This window comes from Centroberyx affinis, unplaced genomic scaffold, assembly GCF_046629955.1.
Source record: "Centroberyx affinis isolate AG114_WGS23_722 - 3 ecotype Tasmania unplaced genomic scaffold, CSIRO-AGI_Caff_v1 ptg000809l_1, whole genome shotgun sequence".
NCBI classification, from domain to species: Eukaryota; Metazoa; Chordata; class Actinopteri; order Beryciformes; family Berycidae; genus Centroberyx; species Centroberyx affinis.
In genome coordinates this window covers 359587-382548 of record NW_027279412.1, presented here as the reverse complement: position 1 = coordinate 382548, position 22962 = coordinate 359587, and the positions used below count along the sequence as shown (strand labels likewise).

The following is a 22962-nucleotide window of genomic DNA, read 5'->3' as shown; positions in this document are numbered from 1 at the left end:
ACCATGTGCAAACTTGAAAATGTAGTAATCTTACTAATACTACTTCCAATATTACTTTAGAAATACTACCTAGATGTACTTGTACAGAAGAGCACTAGTATTATGAAAGACATTCTAAATGACCAAACAGTAAACCAAAAGTAATCTCTCTCATTCATCAGATACATTACAATAACGACTTACTAATCTTCTTTTAAATCCTTGATATGACAAACTCTGGAAGCACTTGATCTAAAAGTGATCCATTGTTGTCGGTTTGCATATGATTTAAATCATATTCCGAGATCATTATATAACTTGTGTTTTGAGTACAAAGAGACCAGAGTTGAAGGATTATGTTGCATAATCAGTCTCCACATTTTAATGCTGTCAGAAGACTATCCTATACTTTTTTCTCCCTCACATGAATTATTGATGGTGTGACTATGATACCACTTATAATGAAAAAGTAATGTTGAGTTGAAATAAAGTTTTCTAGCCCATTGAGCACAGGAGACCTAACATAGTGAACATGCTCACTGACGGGACGCGCAGAGGAAGCAGATAGCAGATATAAAGTCAAAAATCAATAGATCCTTGACAATCACTACTGCAAGAATTCATCTTTTTCATTACTATTTAAGGAGTTAGGCATAAGTTCTCTGGTGCAGTTAGTTTACTTATGGTGAAGGTAGGGTTTATAATTAGCTTTTTAGGCAAAAAAAAAAAAGGTGGCAAATTTCCCCATAAAGTAACAACACAAATGTACTTTCTGTTGTGGAGATTCACCATGGCCTTGTCAAACTCAAAACTACTCCACAACCAACCTCCTTTGCTTTTCTCTTCTGTCTGCGTGCCATAACAGATCCACTGATGGTTGTGCACACTGCTAGATCTGCCGCTGGAATCTCAACTTCACTGAGAACCAGTGCAAATGATGCAATTTCTTCAATTGTGTTTTGCAACAGAAATATAGTCATGTCAGCCTAGTTGGAATAGTTGACTTTGACAGTGTGGTATTTTCCCCTTGTTCTCTGCCTATGGGTATTGTGAGTTTGGAGTTGCAGTAAATGTATCTACCACCCACTCTCCTCAACCAACCACTATATGAATCACTGCTCTTCATGCTTTATCTCTAGTAGCTATTTTCTGTCTATGATGAAGCCCTCTGGTAACACAGACACATGCACGCACGCACGCACGCACGTACACGCACGCGCGCGCACACACACACACACACAAACACGCACGCACACACACACACACACACACACACACGCACGCACGCACGCACACGCACGCACACACACACACACCGGCATCAAAGACTGAAAAGGCTGTCAGAAATGAAAAAAGACAAATGAAATCAGTTAAAACTGATATAAGGTCACTCAGCTATACTAGCCATTGATATGATAGTAATATCTGTGTAAACTCTCTCTCTCTATCTTTCTCGCTCTCTTTCTCTCTCTCTCTCTCTCTCTCGCTCGTTCTCTCCCTCTCTCTCTCCTTCTCTCTTCGCCTCTCTTAGCCAAACAGACATAGAAACCATCATCATTTTCATGCAGTAGGAACCTTTTCTAAATATCCATGCTTTTGCAAAAAAAAAAAAAAAATTCTCGATTTCTCGCAGAATGCCTTATTCGATTAATGTTAATGCCCCCTCGTCCCTCCTCTTCACTCTCTTAAAAAACTCTTTAGGTTTTTCCAACTGAGCGATTCAGACTGAGGCGGGCGCAACCGCACTAGAGAGGAAGTCAAGTCGTGCTGGACTGGCGCAATAGCCTCGCACGGTTCACAACTAATACCTGACCCGCGTTTAAACATGGTTTTAAATTATGGAATATGCTGATTTTAAAAGTTGACCAGGGCTTTCTAGTTGTGGGGTGTCTGCGAGGCATGGCTTTCCTTTTAACTTGCTTATTTCTGTCCTGGTGAGTATCTCAACTCTTTTTTGTGTTGTTCTCCGACTTTTACGCACGGCAACTAAAGACTGTTCATGGATGTAAATTTGAGAAACTCTGAATTTGCATCCATTTTTTATCGTTTGAAATGAGCTTTCATAATGTGAATATGTACTTTAGTTACAGTGTGAGCAGTGTTTGGGGAAATCAGCACAGTGATACCAGTATTTATTTGGATAACATCACGCGTATATTGGATAGATTACTGGACGGCTATGACAACAGGCTGCGACCTGGATTTGGAGGTATGGCAATGATCTTTTCGTATTTCTAACAAGCTGTTGCTTCATAAATTGTGGGATGGATGTCCCTTTTGTCAGAAGATAAAAGTTTTACTCCCCATAGTTGTGCATGACTCATTTTCTTGTGAGCAGATCAGTGTCTTGGTAGTAGCTACCACATCTTCCAGTGCTTCTGGTGAAATTGTTAAATATTAATGTTTCTAATTCTTTTAAGCAATTAGTACAAAACTAACAGCTAACAAATTTGCTCAAAATTGTCCTATCATAGTGGGGGAACTGGGCTGTGTTGGCACTTCAGAATCAATTTCATTTTTATTTGCTATTATTTAAAGAAACATGTCATTTTGCTTTTTATGTATACATTTTTATATAACATTATTTTAACTGTTACAGATTTTTAAAACATTGTAATGTGTGATCTGAGGTGATTGTTTTTATGTACATCAAAACAACTACCTTCTGCTGTAGGTCCAGTTACAGAGGTCAAAACTGACATCTTTGTCACCAGCTTTGGACCTGTTTCAGATGTTGAGATGGTATGTATCGCACCCTAACCTCAGAGTACACAGGCTACTTCAGCTGTCTTACACATGCATGTGTTTCTTGTTACCCAAGTCCAGGGCATTGTACGTGTAACAGGACAGAACATGTACAGTTCTCCCAGTAACTCCATGCGTACAGCCTCAAGTCACGGTTCGCCCAGCCTTCATTATTCCAGCATTTGGGCAGGATGTCATTAGTAGTGCAGCTTAGGATTTTAATCTGGTTGACAATCCCCCTGTCAGAGAGAGGGAGAGACGTGGCTGATGCTGGGACGGGATAGGCTGTCTACTCCTGTCATGGGATAGGCTGAGCGTTGTATTTCTGTTACACCCTATACTGTTTTTCACAGCATCTAAAGCCTACTTGATTTGCCATGTGATATGCTAGTGGCAGTCCTATAGGCGGGCATGTAAAGGGCTCTTCTGGGCAGCAAAGCCATCCATTTTATCTAAAAGCATCCAGGATTGAATTAGACTGCATGCTTCATGCTGATACTGTACTTGTACTGTGTTTCTGATTACTGGCTTAATCACCTCTTGGCATCCGTTTGTGATGCCTTATCCTGTAAACATCTGACACAGATGTGAGGGAATAGACCATCAAATTCAATACTGTATGTACGTATATATCACAAACAAACATCACCTTGGGGCTACTTTGAGGAGCTTACAAGAAGTGAATATCCTGTATAGAATTGTCAATAACAAGTGGATTTTATAATCACTGTGGTGTGTCTGGAAAAAATATATAGATAATACTCAGTAACTTGAAATGTACTGTATAACAGTGTCTAAAGCTCTTGGTCTCAAAATGTATAAATGAGTGAAAACTTCAGTGTTGATTGTAGTAGTAGTGGTACAGTAATAGTAGTAGCAGCAGTAGTACTGTAGTAGCAGTGGTAGTAGAAGTGGTTGCAGTAGCCGATACTCCATCCAGCAAGTTACAATGAATCCATGGCTCTCATCCCATCTGCCATTCTCTCCAGGACGAGTAGAAATAGTAGCAACAGCACCAATAGTAGTAGTAGTAGTAGTAGTAGAAGTAGCAGTAGCAGTAGTAGTAGTAGTAGTAGTAGGAGGAGGAGGAGGAGGAGTAAATGAATCCATGGCTCAGTCCCTATCTGCCATTTCTCCACAGGAATACACCATGGATGTGTTCTTCCGTCAGACATGGATTGACGAGCGGCTAAAATTTGAGGGCCCCATCGAGATCCTGCGGCTCAACAACCTGATGGTCAGCAAGATCTGGACACCGGACACCTTTTTCCGGAATGGCAAGAGGTCCATTTCTCACAACATGACCACCCCCAACAAGCTGTTCCGCATCATGCAGAACGGAACTATCCTCTACACCATGAGGTAACGGTGCTGGACAGTGAGCTACAATATCTCTTTCCCCAGCCAGGACCGGAATAGAGCGCAGACCTGGAAAGCAAACCAAACAAACAGGCATCCAAGAATATTCACACAGATTAAAAGAAATGAAGAGAGCTCCATTCCAAAAATGAGAGATCCACCATCTGATACAGAAGGCAGGCCTGGAAAGCAGTTCAAACAAACAAGCCTCCAGCTTTGCTCCAAAATGAGTTATCTACCATTTAAAAAAAAAAAAAAAAAAAATGATGCCCCACTGAGTTATTGATGGCACAAAAATAAAACAAAAACAGTATTTTTAAAGAACAGTGCATAACCTAAGTCCTTGGTGAACAAGATAATTGGATTATCTGATTGGATCATTTTTATTTTAGAAATATTAGGATGATGAATTTAAAAAAAAAAAATGTTCCTCCCCCTCTGGATATAAAGTGTTTGGTAATTAACTATATAAATTGTAATAATGTTTTGTCAAATATTACCCTTGCAAGAGGTACAGTAACATTGTTCTGGAGAACAAGCTATGATATGTTTCCATTAGACAACAAATTATTACATCTACATACTGTACACCCATCCATCTTCCATCCATCAAATATGCTTAGTTTGAATAGTGTGGCAGCTATTGTACAGCATGGTGCCACACTGATGGGATTCAGCTTAAAACTGTTGTCATTACTTAGCCAGTATTTGTGTATCAAATATAAATCAAACACTCTTTTCAACTCGTGTCTTTTCCCACAGATTAACTATAAATGCGGAGTGCCCCATGCGTCTGATGAACTTCCCGATGGACGGCCATGCCTGCCCGCTTAAGTTTGGGAGTTGTAAGTTGTTTTTGTTAAGCCTCACTAGTCTGACAGATGGTGTCACTCTCAGATGATCACTCTCTCACTGAATGACTGACTGCCTGACTGCCTGCATTCGAAGAATTCATTTCCAAAATGCCATATATACATTTGGGGAAATTAAAAAAAATAAAACATCTTTACCTGGAGTTGATCATTCAATATGTCTGAAGTATAGAAGACCAACATTGCAAAAATGTCATCATTTTGTCAACTAAGAATTAAATTGAAAAGGGTATTAAGTAATCTATGACTCCTATCGACCTTTATTGGTGACCAGTAGGGATTGAGTTACGGTGGCCTGTAATTGACACAAACGATAAAGTCCCTTTTCACAGTAGAGACTAGTAAACTAGTTAATTAGAGCAGAGATTCAACAGAAACGTCTTGTGAAGAGGTAAAGAGGCGATGCCGATTGTAGCAGCAATGTTCGTTGCTGAGCAGTTGAATATGCAAATGTTGGTGGTGTGTGTGTGTGTGTGTGTGTTCTGAAGGTTGGGAGTTTTTTTTTTTTTTTTTTTCAAAACAGTGGGCCGTAAAGTGAGTTTTGATAGCCAGAAATCTCAGCACCTGGCAAAGTAATTGCTGAGTCATTGGTTTTGATCAACCTATCAATCCCTGCAAATATATTATGGTAATTTTGTGCTATGAGACAGTAAAAAATCTTACTTACTGCCCCCTCAACCATTATCATTTAAAAAGTACCACAGTTTGCTTGAGTTTTGTGCTCTCAATCATTTTGTGAGAGTAGATGTCACTTTTTTTTCAAGCGGTGGATGTCTCAATTCTTCCTGTATTCGGCTCACCCTCTGCCCATCCTGTCTAGATGCTTACCCCATCAGTGAGATTGTTTACACGTGGAAGAAAGGCCCTCTGTCTTCTGTCGAGGTGCCGCAGGAATCATCCAGCCTGCTACAGTATGACCTCATTGGTCAGACGGTGTCGAGCGAGAGGTTAAAGTCAAACACAGGTAAGCAAAGATTTCTGTAAATGCTTTTGTGTCCTCAGTACTGGATTGATATTGTGAACAATGACTACAGTGCTGATTGCATGGATTCTCCACTGCTGATTGATTCCAAACATAAAATTACATTAATGTAACATGAGCTATACGCATTTGCATAGTATACCAAATGTTGTTTCCTCAATGTTCAATTGTATTTATGTACTGTAAGGCAAATAGTGCATGCAGAAATCCAATGGGGTTTCTCTTTGTTGTTCAGTGTTCTTTTATTTATTTTATGCTTTTCGTATTATTTAATTCTTCACTCAGCATTGTCTGTAAATGACATAAGCGTATCCTATGTGTATGTGTACCTACATTATTAATTGCAAGCCACGGTTCCTTTTATCCTTAACAATGCAGGATAAAATTTTGCATCTATTAATTGTGACTGTAACTGCATCCATTTATAATGTTTCAAGCATTTACAGCAACCATACAAGCCTGGCTACTGAGTCTCATTCATTGTATATCTTCAGATTATATCACTCTGAATTTGTTCTGTCTCAGCTTTAGCTGAATATTTCATTGTGATCGGTGGTTATTTTGATTTACAGCACCCGCAGGTTTCGACCTTAGAAATGATGTGTGACATGCTTTTAAAGTATGCAAATCATAGAGCACATTTCCCCGAGGTTATGGCACTCTTATGTGATATCTCATGTAATATATGAAAGGTTTCATTCCAAAATGAGTTATCTGTCAAATAGCTAAAAATTGCAATACATTCTGTTACAAAATGCTGAAAGCAAAACTATTGAATTATTGAGTTATTATCTTGAGACTCTAACTTACAAAGCAGTAAAAATGTAAAGGCTGTGTAATAATAATGTGTGTGATAATAATTTTAATAATGAAACATCATCATCATCAATATTTTTTTTTCCAAAATGGTTATTTTGCATTTTTGGAATGGACCCTTTCATATTTAGATGTTACATGAGGCCGTCCCATTGTGTGTCTATGAATTGGTGATTTGCCAGCAATAGAAAAACAGGATGCTCTCTGTGTTTACTCTCTCAGGTGAATATGTCATCATGACTGTTCACTTCCACCTGCAAAGGAAAATGGGCTTCTTCCTGATTCAGACTTACATTCCTTGTATTATGACCGTCATCCTGGCCCAAGTCTCCTTCTGGATTAATAAGGAATCAGTTCCGGCCCGGACCGTGTTCGGTATGTAACTTCTGTTTACCCATCGTAGAAGTCCCACTTTTAACTGCAGGCTTACATTCAAGTGAAGTCAAAGGATACAAACACAAAGGACTTACACACAGATTAAAGCAAAAAGGAACAAACACTTACTGCACTGTGGCTTTCTTGTTGGAATGGAATTGTTTGTAAAATTCAAAGTGTGTTCTCTTTTTAGCTGCCAGAAAGCACAAGGAATGGTCTGGCAAATAGTTTTGAGGCTTTTGCCTTACAATATGCCTACTCAGTTATACTTATGATAAACTCTAGATCTAAAGTGGTCATCTTGTATCTGTGTGATCATTTGCAAGTGGACAATAATGTGGGAAAAACAGCTTACTGCTTTGTAAATCAGAATCGTATGGCTATTAGTCACTAGGGATTTCTATAGCTGTGAACAACCATTGTGTAGTCTCATTGTGTCTCTGATATGTCATCAGTTTATTTTATTTTTTATTTAACCTTCATTTATACAGCTACAGTATGGTGTCCTATACTTTCTTTATAGTCTTTATATCAAATTTTCAGTTCTCAAGTTTAAATGTAAAGTTTTCAATTCTCAAAACTCAACTTTACTTTCTCCAAGTATTCAGAAAACGAAGATAACAATTCTCTGGATATATTGACTCACCGCCCACAGCCTGACCCCAATGTGAGTCTAGCTCTGCGCGCTTTAAACAAGCATAATTTCCTCCATTTATTGCACTGTGATTTTTTTTTGCCAGAAATCGGTGATGGTTAGAATTGCGCAGAATGGTCCTGAAAATTTAACCGTCCGACTGGAGAGCAAAGGGAGACACAGCCGTAGCAGTTTTTTTTTTTTTTTTTTTTGGTTACCTTTCTTCATTATCTCGATTCCTCCTCCACTATGGTGGAGTTGAATTAATTGGGAATAAATGTCCCTTTTTGAAATTGGTCATGCCAGGGCCGAGAGGGGGAGAATGTTTACTTGGCCCGTTTCTGGGCGCTCGCAGGTTCCGCTTGCTCACATTACATCACGCTACAGTTGCCACCAAGCTCTAGCCTCAGGAGTAGAGAGTGGGGCGAGAGACACTGAAAGACAGAGAGGAAAGAAAGAGAGAGAGAGAAGAGGTGAGAGAGACAGAAAGACAGAAATTGAAACAGAGACAGAGAAATTAGAAGTAGGAAAGAGTGTGAGAATGTGTGTGTGAGAAAGAGAGAGAGACAGAGACAGCAAGTTTCCATACCCATCCGTTTGATTTTTTTTTTTACCATTTTCATTTTCCTTCTGTTAAATTTCAACAAGCTGGAGCTGAGCTGAATAACGCTGCTGGCCTTTGTAGATTATGGCTCTGTGGTCTGCACTCGTCTTTGGAAGGCTGCCAGCGCTCCAACAAGCCAGCACACTTCTTCAGAGAATAGATCCCAATCATTAGTGTTAGCGTGGAAGTTGAGGCCCCATGTGGAAAGCACATCTGTGGCAACTCATTAACCTCGCTCGTCCTGCTGTTTTCATTTCACACGACGTTGGGGATAGGATGAAAAAAAAAATGCACACTCTCTGGACTGGCTGTTGTTAAAGAGTAGCCCAGGGTGAACCCAGGGCACATCGGGTCTTTTAGAAGTGGATTTATATGGAACAAAATGAAATACATATTGGACTTAACATAAAAAACTAAGAATGACCAGGCTTTATCTTAATACTGTGACAGAGTTTTTTTTCCAAATTGTGGAAGTGCTTCGCTTATGAGTTTGTAAATTGCTCGGTGTAATGTGTTTTAATATTTTGCTGGTGAACAGACAACAAGCAATATGATGGTCATAAAGGCATTGGCTGAGTTAAGTTTCAGTAATGCTCTGGATGATGCATGAGAGACAAAAGTAGAAGAGTGGAGAAGAGAAGAGAAGAGAAGAGAGCAAAGGGAAGGAGGAGAGGGGAGGAAAGGAGAGGAGAAGAAGGGAAAGGGGTATAAAGTAGAGGAAATGAGAAAATAGACGAGGAGCGGAGGATGATAAAAAAGGCAGATGAGGAGAAATGAAAAAAGCACAGAGGAGAGGAAAGTAAATGAGAATGCGAAAGAGCAGAGGAGGGAAGAGGGGAAAAATTGCTATATGGAAGCACTCCGCCCCGCCATAGTACATTAAGCCATAGTTTGTTGTGCGCTGTATTGTCAACAACCTCTCTAAGAGCTGAAAGTCCCCTGAGCACAAGTCTCACAGACTTAATTGAGTGTGGCCTAATTTGTACCTTGCTTTTTGCCTATAAAAGCACATAAATGCCCCAAGCACTTCATTTCTATCCTGTCTTTATACTTCGTCCCCCTCCCTCCCACACTCTTTCTTTCTCTTTCTCTTACCTCCCCCTCCTACCCTGACATGCTTTCTTCCCATGTCCCTCCTCCCCACTGCAATCATTTAACTCGTGCTTGAGCTCGAGACAGGCTGCGTTGGTTGGCCATTGGGGGAGGTTCGTATTCGAGAGTTGTTAGCTTTCACTGCTGAATCAGTGTGTAGAAAATGCTTTTTGAGCCATTATTAGGTGCATTAAATACTCCATAAGTTCCTACTCTGCTAATGAACTGTGCACAACTACGGCATATATTTGATAAGAGCGTAGACAGCAGTGTTCAATGGCCCTTTTTCCCTGGTTGCTTTAGCTTGATGAAAGTGAATTAGATATGTACTTTGTTAATGGGCCATTAAAAGGGATGTTCATTGTCAGCGTCTGTATCTGACCCAATCTACTTGAATAAGGATGGAATCTGGGAAGGACAGAGCAATTCCTTTTCCACTGATGCAGAAGCTTTTTGTAGTGGTAAAATTGCTGTTGATATTCATTTCTTGGTATCTTTTGATAGTCTGAAAGTGTCTCTGAAATGAACCTGTGGTAGACCTTTTGTGTGGTTGCTACACACAAGCTATGATACAACTGTCCTATATCCAGGTGCGTTTATGAATGGATTCATATTTGTTTAGCTATTTCACTGGGATTTTTTTTATTTCAAAAGGATCCTGGTAGTCAATACACCAATATAACGCCAGTGGCCAGAAACATAGGAGCGATTTTTCGACAGTGACTTTTGAAGAACAGGGCTAGTTTCTACAGGTTTAGAAATCATCCATGCTTTTATCTCATCCCATTGAGACTGCTGCATTTCCCGCTATTCCTGCCTAAGTCAAAAGTCTCCAGCTTGTTCAAAATGCAGCAGCTAGGATTTTTACTGGCACCAAACAAAGAGACCATATTTCGTTTAAGCATCTCTCCACTAAGTGATTAACCAATGCCACTATAAACCGCACTTTAAAATACCAGTTTTCTAACTGTAAGCATTTTAGAAGCTAGGGTGTCTATGTTGACAGTTCTGTGCTCTTGAATGCAGCCTTATGTGCGCACAAGGGGCTCAAAACTTCTCATGAGAGTGAATCACGCTTTTTTTGGATACCTCAAAATGACCAGGAGGTTGTAGAAGAAGACTTCTATCTAATTCGCAAAACATACAATACAATAAAAACTTCTAAACTTCTAAAATTCTCATTTGACTTTTCCCCATGTTTATATACCATCAAAATGTCAAACCATTACATCCCTACACTCCACTAGTTACCAGTTAGATATAGAAAAGATTTCAGTAATCATGATGAAACTGGCCTCTAAGTTCTCTATGAGCCGGAGGTCAGTTTGAGATAATTAGGCACTTCTGACTGTCATGCAGTCTCGACTCAAGACTAAACGTGAAGACTGTGGAAGACTGAAGAACTTAGGCAGGGCAGGACTTTGACCATTTTTTAAATCACTTTTTAAATCACATTTCTTTTGACGTTGCCCACTTTAAATTTTGTGTCGCTTCTTGTGTTTTATTAATCTCATTTCATTTATTTGCACAGTTATTGTTAAGCTATTGTTAGCTTATTGTGGTTTTGAGCCCATTTGAATACAAGCAAATTATCTCCAGCAGCTGCCTATTCAATGAACTGAACATGGGGCTCGTGAACAGCCAATTCATTCCCATAGAAACCCTTTATGAGGCAGATATTTGTTTCTTGTGCTTGCAGTAGACATGCATTATCTGAAACCAGTGAATTAATGAGCAAGCGCATATTATGAGTTCTATGTAAAGTCATAGAGATTACACAGATAGATACAGATAGCTGTTATTGACTTATGTTGATAAGTCTGCTCCCGGAAATTAAGTTTGTCACTACTTCTTGGAACTGTGCATATTTGGTATTGGGTACATTGGGTCATTTTTGTGTGTGCTGTAAAAGTATGTACATACCCCAGAAATAGCCATTTCAGCACAAGTGAGTCTTCATTATAATTAGTTTATGCTTATTTACTGATTGTCCATTCATGTGTCATTATCACTTCATGCTTTTTCAATCAATCATCATCAGTACCACCACTAGCATCATTCTGCTGCACATCCATCCATCCATCCATTATCCATCCATCCACCCTTGCTTTAATTTATCCATCTTCCAACTTTTCATCCATGCATCCACCCATTATTCTACTTATCTTTCTATCTTTTCATCAATTGTGTCTTGTTAAACTCTATGACAAACTGTAGTCAACCACAACCTCCTGTCAAGCAGAGCTGTATTATGATCAATGTTACACTGTAAGCCTATGGTGAAGATAGACTGCTGCTGCTAAACTGTGACGCTTGTTTGATGAACTAGGGTATGGTAGACCATAGTTGTAGTTGTAGTCTGTATATTCTGACCGACTTAACAAACTATAAGCACCAAATCTTGGCCCTATAGTAGCTGAACATAATTCATGGTCCTTGTTCTACCAGATGGCGTGGTTTACTGCATCAGGACAATTCATATAGGAACAGATGACTTGTGAGCGAATCGAATCCTATTGAAGGCCAAGACCAAAATAGGCAATAAATCATGTACATTTCTTTCCAAATGCAAAAAAATAATAATTCAGAGTTTTCTTAGAGATGAACAGAGATGTACATCTAGCTGCAAATCTGCTCTGTACAACTGAATTATGAGAAAAAGAAGAAAAAAAGATTGGTTATCAATATGGCAAACTCCACTGGACAAATCGTACTTGTCCTTTGTATTTTTCTAAGCAGTACTTCCCAGCCATCTGGCCTGTAAGTAGGATGAAACAAATCCTAAAAAGTATTTGCAAATACTATTTGGTTGAATGGCTGAATGGCTTTGTCCAAAATGCTTTCAGTTATTTGGTCTGTTGTATTGGAGTGGCTGTGCGGGGGCATGGGTTAGTCTCCTTATGCACAGATTAACGTGCCCCGAAGTGACTTTTTGGCAAACCTTACTGAGTTGAAATGCTACATGGCCTGACATTCCTGTTCTATTGCACAAAGCAGAGCTGATGTTAAGCTGCTGCCATGTCAGAGATATGTCTCAGGAGGATCAATAGTGTATATATTTTGATGTTTTAGCATGCTTTCTGATGTGTTCTTTTCACTAAATTATACTTCATACTTACTAAATTACACTATTAACAGTTTGTGGGTAATGCGATTATCATGTGATACATGATTGAACGAGTAATCAGATTATTCATTTTAGTTTCTCATGAAGTAAAAAAATTTCTATTGAAACTTTAGACATCCATACTGACTACCCAAGTGATTAATAAGCTGAAAAGGTAATTTTGAATTAATAGTATGTGCATGCAAATCATTTGACTTCAGTTTAGACTGTAGAAGCTATGACATGCATGTTTTACAGTTGAATAAGGATTGGTCTTTAATTTTAATACATTTTGTCATCCTGGAAATGTTCCATCTTCCAACCAGCCTCAATTTCCTATGGGTTCAGATCAATGTGATTATACTGTAGATTCATCCTGTAATGGTTAAATAGCAACAGTATATTCCAGTGCCAAAAATTGTTTATTGTCAGTGTTATTAGTTATGATACAATTTGAATAGACAGGGCAAGGCTTCAGTTTGTGTAGCTACACTATGAAAAAGCAAGATGGTAAAGTGAAAGCAAAGACATGATAAATTACATTCCCCCTCCCTCTACTAAAGCAGGAGCTTTTAACGAACGTCTAAATTATGAATGAGGTTTCATATGTCATGCACTTCTCTAGATACTACAAATATTTATTGTGCCTTTATAGTTTGATATTGAGTCTTCAGAGAATCAAAAGCCGTCCTTTCAGTGAAAGGAATAGATCAACTAATGAAAGGAATAGATCAACTTTTTGACAAATAAGCTCTTAGATCCAGGATTGATTCTGTTCGCTAGTGTACATAGTACCACTTGTAGCACAATGTGTGTGTTTTGTGGATGATATGAGCTAGCTTTGCATCATCTCAAAAGCACTGTTGTGCAATAAATACTGGAGACATGCTACCAATCTTTTCATTGCACAGTGCTAAGTTGATCAAAGAAGTTATTTGGCAGAGGGTGTATTTTTTTTAAGAGAGTCGAGATGGTGATTTCCAAAGAGATGCTGCAGAGTTGTTTGCCACTTACATAATAAAATAGCCAATATGATCCCATTCACTGAGACGGCATGATCAGATTTGATCTATTGGATTCGAAGAAAGGACTGTTTGAGGCCAAGTGGCACGTCTGAATAGACTGTTGGCCATTTACCCTGAAGCTGTTCCCTTGTATATAAGCTTGCATTCGTGCGTGCGTGTGTGTGTGTGTGTGTGTGTGTGTGTGTGTGTGTGTGTGTGATGCTGTCGATGGCTGCACAACACACCTCTCACAAGCAAGCTTCTGCATTGTTATTCAGAGACAAACTTTCCCAGGCCTCAGGTCACATGGTGTTTTCTCAGACACAAACGCTAATATCTCACACACACACACACACACACACACACACACACCTTCATCATCGTTCTTCAGTCTCCTCCCTACATGTCCAGATGATCACTATTCACAACAGTGATGGATAAAGTTCACAAGTTCACTGAAAGCAAAGCCAGTCAGCCCAGATTCGTATTACTGTGGTGGCACATAATTTATGGTTCATGGTGCAACACTTATTACTGGGCTATTCATAATAATAATGATAATAATTTATTGATCCCCCAAAGGGAAATTTGCTTTACGCTTGCCCCCCTCCACAGGGAGTGCAATCATCAAGAGAATAGCACCTGTTGGAGTATGCAAAGATTCAGTGTCTTGCTCAAGGACATTTCAGCAGGGCAAATCCTGGCTGATATGGGAGCTTGAAACCGGCTCCTCCGGTTGAAGGATCATGTCCCTACTCACTGCGTCACCCTGCTCATCAGGCGCAATTACAAGATCATGTTCTACCAATGTTTTCATTGTTTTTGTGAGGCCAAGTGCTGTTACTTTACTGTTTCATACCAGCCAGTTACAAAACATATCTTCCTACAGCTTTTGTTTTCCTGATCTTTTGGCTATTATCTGGAATACATCTTGTATCTTTACATACGAACAAAGAGACATCACAGTATTGGCCACACTGTTTGATTTCTGGGAAAAACACCACAGCAATGATTGCTCAGCATGAAAGATGTCACCAAAAATAATCTATTTTTCAATGGAGACCTGGCCAAGCAGCATCAAGACAAAAAAAAATTTCAAACAAACAACATACAACAATGTAAGCCAAAGCAGAATAACCAAGAGTAAAGGGAAACCCATCAATCCCAGTAGGACATTAAGTTAGATAAGATGCAGAAGCAGGCAAAGCACATCCCTAACCTCTATCTCCATAGTAACGCCTATTCCTCTTCCCTGTATGCAGGCATCACCACTGTGCTGACCATGACCACGCTCAGCATCAGCGCCCGCCACTCCCTCCCAAAAGTTTCCTACGCCACGGCCATGGATTGGTTCATCGCTGTCTGCTTCGCCTTTGTCTTCTCTGCCCTGATTGAGTTTGCGGCCGTCAACTACTTCTCCACGCTGCAGGCCAACCGGGAGCTGAGGAAGGCAGCAGCCATGAAGGCGGCAGCCCAGGAGGCAGCAGCTGCAGCCACAGCTACTGCCACAGGGAATGATGGGGAGGTTTCGTCAGTAAGTCTGCTCCACTGTTTCACACTGCCTGTGTTAACATGCAGGGAGACATACACTCTTAACCCGGTTACTAACCTGCGTCAGCTCAAACTCCAGTTATTAACTCCTTGCACCCTGAGTTTCCCCTTAAATGAAGTAGCTTCAAAGTAGAGCTGAACCATTTTATACACATGACCCTGTAATTAAGCATGGCATATTTGGTATCTTTGGAAACCTTAGGCTCTTGACTAGAATTTAAAATGAAGTTCTGTGGGTTTGAACAAAGCTTGGCAGTGAAACATGTTTGTAATGATGGTCCGGCATGAGGGACTATAGCGGTTTTAAGGAACCCGGTTAAGATGCCTTGTTTACTTTGATATATAACAGGTTACTGTGGCATTTAAACATCTTACTCCATTCACTTTTTCAGTAGTTTCTGCCATCTGTGCAAACTCAGACTCACATAGGGTTATAGGTACATTTCAGTGTCAACAAAACACATTACACGGGTTACTAATAGGGTCATTTCTTTCTGGTGTAACTATCACTCAGTTAAAGAGGGAGGAAATGGCTGGCGGACTCACCTTTTACTAGTGGACTGTGGGCGGGACACTACATGTGGACAGGAGTTTGTTAATTGGTTCATTCATGGCCCCGGCGATACTCAGTCGCAGGGTGTCAGAGGTTGTAAACAGCTTACTAATAAGAATAACACCATAGCCGGAATATGGCCAGTAGCCCGTAAGCATTGCCACTGTTTCCCTGTCCTTCACTTTCTCTCTGTCACTGTGTATCTATCTGTCTCTATCAACTGTCTCTGTCTCCATCTGTATCTGTTTCCATCTCACACTCTCGCCTTGCCTTTCTCTATTTATTTTTTTTTCCTGTTTGGCTCTCTCTTCTTTGTGTCGTTCTCTGTCTCACTCTCCGTCTGTCTGTTTCACTCTCTTGCTCTGCCTGTCTCTATCTCTTTTCCTGTCTGTCTTTCTCTCTGTCTCCATCTGATTCTCTGTCTCTGTCTCACTTTGGCTCTCAATGACTGCCTCTGTTTCTATTGCTTTTTTCTGCCTCGACTCTTTCTCTGTCTGTTGCTATCTTTTTCTGTCATGCTCTGTCTTTTGTTATCTCTTCCTTTATCTGTTGTTTGTATCTAATGTACGTCTCTCTGTCTTTCGGACTTGCTCTGAAATTCTCTTTCTTTGCTTTTGTAGCTCTTTCCCTGTTTACCCATTTGTTTATTTGGGCACCATGTGCAATATATCCAATATACAATACATACAATCTCTCTTTAATCCTTTGACTCATCACAGAAACAAATCATATTCCCATTCACGTTTCATCCATCCCTCCTTGCTCTCTCTCTCTCTCTCGCACACACACACACACACACACACACACACACACACACACGCACACGCACATACATGCACATACAAATACACCAACTTATAATTTCCCTCCTCCTTTCCTTCCTCCTTCATCTCTATCTCTGCTTCTACTCTAGTCCCCTGCTGTGCTCTTGATGTGCACCCTGTATTCTCCTTCCACACACACACACACACACCAATACACACACGCACACACACGCACACACACATACACACACACACACACACACACACACACACACACACATTTCCCCACCATTCCCTATCTGTCCCCATCTCTTCATCCTCAAATGTGCTCTTTGCATTCACATTCAAACACCACAATCTCCACCTCATCCATCCCTGTCCTCACATTCCCCTCAATCCCCCTCCTTCACACACACACACACACACACACACACACACACACACACACACACACACACACACATACAGTACATAATCTGCAACAAACTGCATACACACACTCACACACACACACACACACTCATACAGTACATGCACACTTATGCACACACATAATCTGCAGCAAACAATGCACACACAACCCCAGTGCTCTCCATCACTCTATCCATTGCTCTATCTATCCATCTATCCATCCATCCATCCATCTATCCATTCTCTCTCCCATTCCTCTGCTCTGCCCTATAACTGTGTGATAACCAGAGAGTGTGACACGAGGAGACAGCCAGTGGCTCAGTGAACGACGTTGCTGCAGATTATGTAAGAGCCATAGATTAAGGGAATATCCAGGCAGATCATTGCAGGCGCACGAGAAGGCGGGCAGCCCCCACACTGGAGGGGGGTGAGGGGGGGCGGGGGGGGGGGGAGGCTGAGAAGCTGGCCCAATCCTTTGTGTGGAACGGGCTGGAGAGATGGATGTGAGAGGCCAGTGTGGTTTGTTTGTGCGTGTGTAAAAGAGAGAGAGTGGGAGAGATGCATCATAAATGACTGCTTGCACCAAATATGTAGGAGGGAAGACTCTTACAAATTACAAAGAGTGATAAAAAAAAACAAAAAAAAAAACAATCCTATAGCACTGGGAATAAAAATAGCCATCGACCAGTCACGATTTAAATCACTACAACCTGTTAAGCTATAACAGGAATGGAGATCACCACGACAACGTGCAGTAAATCGTTACTGTAATGAATCAAAAATACAACTGTAAACAAAAACACTAAAGGGGATGGGATGTGTATATCAGTATATCATTGTGTGTGAGGGGTGTTGCATGCATTGTCAGTGGTGTGTGTGAGTAGGTGTTATATGGCGCAGGAAATAAACAGAAAGTAAAATGCTTGAGGGAGAGAGAGACAGAGAGAGAGAGAGAGAGAGAGAGAGAGAGAGAGAGAGAGAGATTTATAGGTCCGGCCACAGGTGCGCCGGCAATCATAGGTGTCACTAAACCTAACCACCAGTGTTAAAGATGTATAAACCTGCAGAGGTTCGCAAAAGGCAGGAAGGCCATCCCAGCCCTTAAAGATACAGTATGTGACTTTTTTTTTACATTAAAATAACAATAAATCCCATGTATCAGTGTGTTTGTTTCTGTGACCCTGTGTGTACATGCCTAAACCCTCTAGCTGTTTGCCTGAAATTGGTTTTTGGAGCATATACTACCATTTGCTGTGGGTGTGTCGTATGGACAAGGCCAGTAGTGAGCTGGGTTGTGGCTAGCTGCCACAGCCATAGCAACAACAACAGTGGTGGAAAGCAGTAAGAAGTGAAAGCACAGCAAAGCTATATGAGGCAGACGAGTCATTTTCAAAAACGTGGTAGAACATTGGGTTGAGAAGTGATGCGGAGCTGGCTTGTATACTGCTAGACAGATAGGATGCTAACCAGTTTGCTACATTTTCTACATCGTAAGCTAGCACTGCTACATTATCCCAGAGTGACAACGTTTTTTGGAGGACATGACTGTCTGCTTTTTGCAGGCTTTTTTGAATAGTAAAGTATATCTTTATTTAATTTGTTGATTAAGCAGTGTGTTTTTGCACTATAGTCCTCAGTGCTAGTCCATCTTTCACTGGTTCAAATTGGATTCCAGCGGCACTTGTGATGAATTATGAACAAAATGCAAAAACACAAAGTGATAACATAATCTGTGCATTATGCATTTGTGTCAGGACCGTTAATCATTTTTATTCTCTCCCGCTCCAAACGAAAAACAATGAACAAACATAGTGAGTGCCATGGCTGATACTCAGTGCCTTGCTTCCCCTACATTTATGTGGATGAAGCATGACATGTACGCCCACCCCCCCCACACACAACACACACAAAAACATGTAACCCTCCCAAACATACGCACATACGCTTACTCCTCCCTGAGCACATAGCCCCCCCCCCCCCCCCCCCACACACACACACACACACACACACACACACACACACCCACACCCACACACACACATGCACACACCCAAACAACATGCATACCATCCATCACTCACTGCTCATCCTCCCTGTGTCAGAGTCGGTCTGTTGAAATCTAGAGCAGTGGATAAAGAGAAGAGAATCTGATCCCTCTGGGATTTGACCAAGAAGAAGCCAAGCGAGCCTGTTGTCATTATCAAAAATAGCTCACGCATCGGAGCAGCTGCACATGCACATACGCCACACACATGCTACACACACCACACATGCGACGCTCACTGCGTGATTTTTCACCTCCGAGGGACCGTCACAGCGATAGGCAGCTGACATTTGCAGCCACAACCTGGTGCTGCTGTATTTGGACACCAGCCAGTTAGACCATAAAACCAATACCCCTCCAAAGACAAAATTCCCATTTTAGCGTAAATCCTCAATCCAGAATTTTGCTTGACCATACAAATTGTATATGTGAGTTGTATCCAATGAAAAATATGCTTGTTTCATTACAGTTCATAATACAGGTATTTTTTCCAAATAATACAAATGCAAACACTTTACAGCCTTAAAATACATTCAGCACTCATACTCCTTATTCATGTACCATCAGACCTATAAATAGTTTAGTCTATCAATTTAAGAGTAAAAAAAAAAAAATGTCTTCAAACAGTTTATGATTTAAATAATTCCAATAGTGGAATTAATGTCCCATTTACAGATTGGGACATTAATTATGTCCTTGGTCTTAGTCTTGTAATTCAATGAATTTGACTTTGGGACGCTCAGCTTTCTTCAGTCCAGCTAGACCCAACTCAAATTTTTTTAATTTTTTTTTTTTTTTTTTTTTTACAAATCTTAATCCAGAGCCTTTTCATGCCCTGTTCCACCTCATACACCTTTTACAGCCCCCATCACATTTATAACCTTGGCTTAGTCTCTACTAAGAGTTATCTGTGTTGAAAAGCTGATAGTATTGTTTTTCGCTCCATCGCTGTCCCTTAAAAAGAAAATGTCTCACGCTAATGAAGTCTTTAGAGATTTTTTAATCCTGTTATCGTAGTACAGCATCTATCTCTCTCGCTCTCTCTCTTTTCTCTCTCTCTCTCTCTCTCTCTCTCTCTGTTACTACCACTACTACAAAGCAGCGACAAATGATCTTGTGTTTTGGAAATATCTAGATTTATGAAACAGTTTTATAATTTGCCAGGGAGGAGGAAGTGTATCTTGCAGGGTTTTGGATGAACAAATAGGAAAGGGGTGGTTACTGTGTTATTCATTTTTTTTTCATTTTTCTCTCTTTGTTAGTTTTTTAGTCCTCGACTTTGCTCCTTGGCTTTCATGTGCCACCTGAAGGTTGAATAAGTAGATGCGAGATTTTACACTGTTTTCTTTTGTTCAATAAAGAGTACTCTCTCTCTCTCTCCTCTCTCTCTCTCGCTCTCTCTCTTTGTACATACAGACAGGCAGCACCATGTTTCTTGACCCATTTCCCAGATGTAATCTCTCTCTCTCTCTCTCTCTGCAATTTAGAACTATTGGAGCAGGGAGCATGTGCTGCTGGGATCATACTGGTTTACTCCAAGAGGCACAGCAATAATAATAATAAAAAAATTAAACAAATAGTCAATCTAAACCGCATTTCTCTATACGGTTTGTATATTGCCCATTTCTGGATCAATGTACTTTCATGAAAGGGTTTGATTGAAATCACATCAAAACAAAAACAAAACATCATTGATTTCCTTTGTTGAACTTAATTACTGTGGTACTCATTGGTACTCCAGACGTAGTTTCTGGTACACACACATTCCCACATTCATTGATCAACTCACAGCTGTTTAAGTACTAACATCAGATAGGATGCTGGTTGACTTTGATTTTGCTCGTACTGTTGAATTTGGTGTGTAATGCGGCGTTGTTATAAGATACCTAATTTTGCCATGCCTGCATTTTGCCATAATTACATTGTGTCAATTAATATTTTAACATACATATTCAGATTCTACAGCACTAACATTTTGCATTCTTAGCACATATGATGATTGGAAGTGTGTACAACAGCACAGCACCAGTTTCATTTTTAATACTCTTATACTGTATGATGTAATATGATATACATTTTAATGTAAAACTCCTCTTACAATCTCTATTATTTCTCATTGCCTCTCCTAGGTGGATGCCAGCAGTGTGCTGAAGAAGAGGATGAACTCCGCCCCGCTGTTTGACCGTCCAGCCAAGACGTTTCCCAACCCACCGGTCAACGCCCAGGCCTTCCTGCAGCAGGGATCAGCTGTACCGGCCAACAACGTCCTGACTGGCACCAGCATCATCGACAAGTACTCACGCATCCTCTTTCCTCTTTCGTTTGGGGCCTTCAACCTGGTCTACTGGATCGTCTATCTCACCAAGGACACCATGGAGATGTCCAGGTGAGCAGGCGGCATGGTTGTTATCAAATCTTGGTTAAAGTATTGCAAATAATTTGTAGCATTTGTTTTATCCTACTTGGAGCACCAGATGGGTGGCGTTTATCAAATTGTGGTGGTGGCGTTGGCAGTGTAGATCAATGTCACCAGAAAAATTAGGGGAGGTATTAGGAACCAGGAGTGTTTGTTTACGTAGATAACTGTGAAACAAAATCACATTATAAAGCAATTAGATGCATTTTTGATGTCTTGAATATTTATACTTATATAATACAACAAACTATCTTGGATGTGAGAGGAATGTGAATGAGTTTAAGTCAAACTAAACTTGTAATTGGTTCATATTTGATGTTTTGAAACCAAACCAACCAAGGATCTTTAAATATGAACAACCACTGAGAGGTTATTTCACACTTTTGTTTAGTTTTTGGCCCAACTGAGTAATCCTGCTTCCTAAAATACCCCACAGGTACTGACCGTACCAGTTGGTGTTGTTTCTGCAGCATAATGAAGTGTGAATCTTGAGACATTAGGGTGATGTCTGCTGATAGTCTTCTCTGGCTTACACATCTGTCTTTCTAACTCTAAGTCACATTCTAAATAGTGTTTTTTTATTAGTGCTCTGTGTGTTTGTGTGTGTGTGTGTTTGACCATGAATATGTGGATGCTTGTGTATGGGGGGTGGATGCTTGTATGGGAACGCTTGTATGTCTGTCTACATTAGATGTGTTTTTCTGTGTGTACTAGCCTGAGAGCTCACACATTATTCAGAAGCCACACAAAGCCCCTATTCTTTCAGCTCTAATTATTTACCATGTGGCTTTTCCGGTTGTGCCAACAAAGTTGAAGAATGGTCACGGGCGTGTTAGTTGGGGTATGTATTTTAAATTGTGATACCACCCCTCCAGGCAACTCTGGCAATTCCCCTATTTGTCATTCAGTTTGGCACTGTAGTCTGCCAATGGGAGGCAGTGGTAATCATTTATAGTTCTTTATATTCACTGGAAAGCACAAACACACACAGGCTGCGTCAAAGAAACACACAAGCGCATACATATGCAAGCAGACACATACAAACACACTCTATTAGGGATGGGACGATATATCCAAATTCAATATATTGAATTACAAAAATGTGACAATACGTATTGTGGGGCAGAAAAAATAATCATGATATTAGCTAAATTTTATTCAGCTGTAGTAATGACAAAAGATGGCTTGCTCGTCACAATTTCATAAGTTCTCCAAGCCATTGCTAGAAAGATTTGTGGCTCAGAAATAATCATACTTTGTTGTCATTGAACTTGTATTTATTACATCGTATCGTGGTTGTATCGAACCTTGAACCCCATATTGCGTATCAAATCATTTTGTGAGAGAAGCATTTTGCCCCATCCCTATTTTCTCAATGTCTGCACTTGCTCCTCTACAAAGCACTTCTCTGTCTTGTTAGAGTCATCTGTCAAACATCAAAACACTCCAGCTGAAGGCTCAAGAGTCAGTGATCTTATCCAGGCCAATAACTAATAGTTTTTGGTGTATATACCCTTCACTTCTTATGAGGCTCCTTGTGAGAATGTTCAGAGTCTCTGCGGGAAGCACACTGGAGATTTTCTTCTGGTTATCTGGTTCAGTTCATTCAGCACCAACATCCAGTATACCTCTGGACCACATGATGACTAGCTGAG

At 40.3% G+C, this 22962-nt stretch overlaps 1 protein-coding gene across 1 annotated transcript; it reads left to right on the top strand.

The window, feature by feature from the left end:
• Window positions 1–1824: 1824 nt before the first annotated feature.
• On the top strand, window positions 1825–21281 carry gabra6b (gamma-aminobutyric acid type A receptor subunit alpha6b). The gene is made up of 9 exons (XM_071520568.1): window positions 1825–1913; window positions 2070–2188; window positions 2654–2721; window positions 3866–4086; window positions 4846–4928; window positions 5776–5919; window positions 6976–7128; window positions 14831–15102; window positions 21021–21281. Exons 1-9 carry the CDS (start codon window positions 1825–1827, stop codon window positions 21279–21281), a joined length of 1410 nt encoding a protein of 469 aa, XP_071376669.1.
• The last annotated feature ends 1681 nt before the right edge of the window (window positions 21282–22962 follow it).

What these genes read in the sequence shown, in the direction of transcription:
- gabra6b (XM_071520568.1), top strand. Translation starts at nt 1,825, where the DNA reads ATGCTGATTTTAAAAGTTGACCAGGGCTTTCTAGTTGTGGGGTGTCTG. An exon ending in ACTATCCTCTACACCATGAG is followed by an intron (nt 4,087 to 4,845) that starts GTAACGGTGCTG and finishes CTTTTCCCACAG; the next exon opens with ATTAACTATAAATGCGGAGT. An exon ending in GAGGTTAAAGTCAAACACAG is followed by an intron (nt 5,920 to 6,975) that starts GTAAGCAAAGAT and finishes TTACTCTCTCAG; the next exon opens with GTGAATATGTCATCATGACT.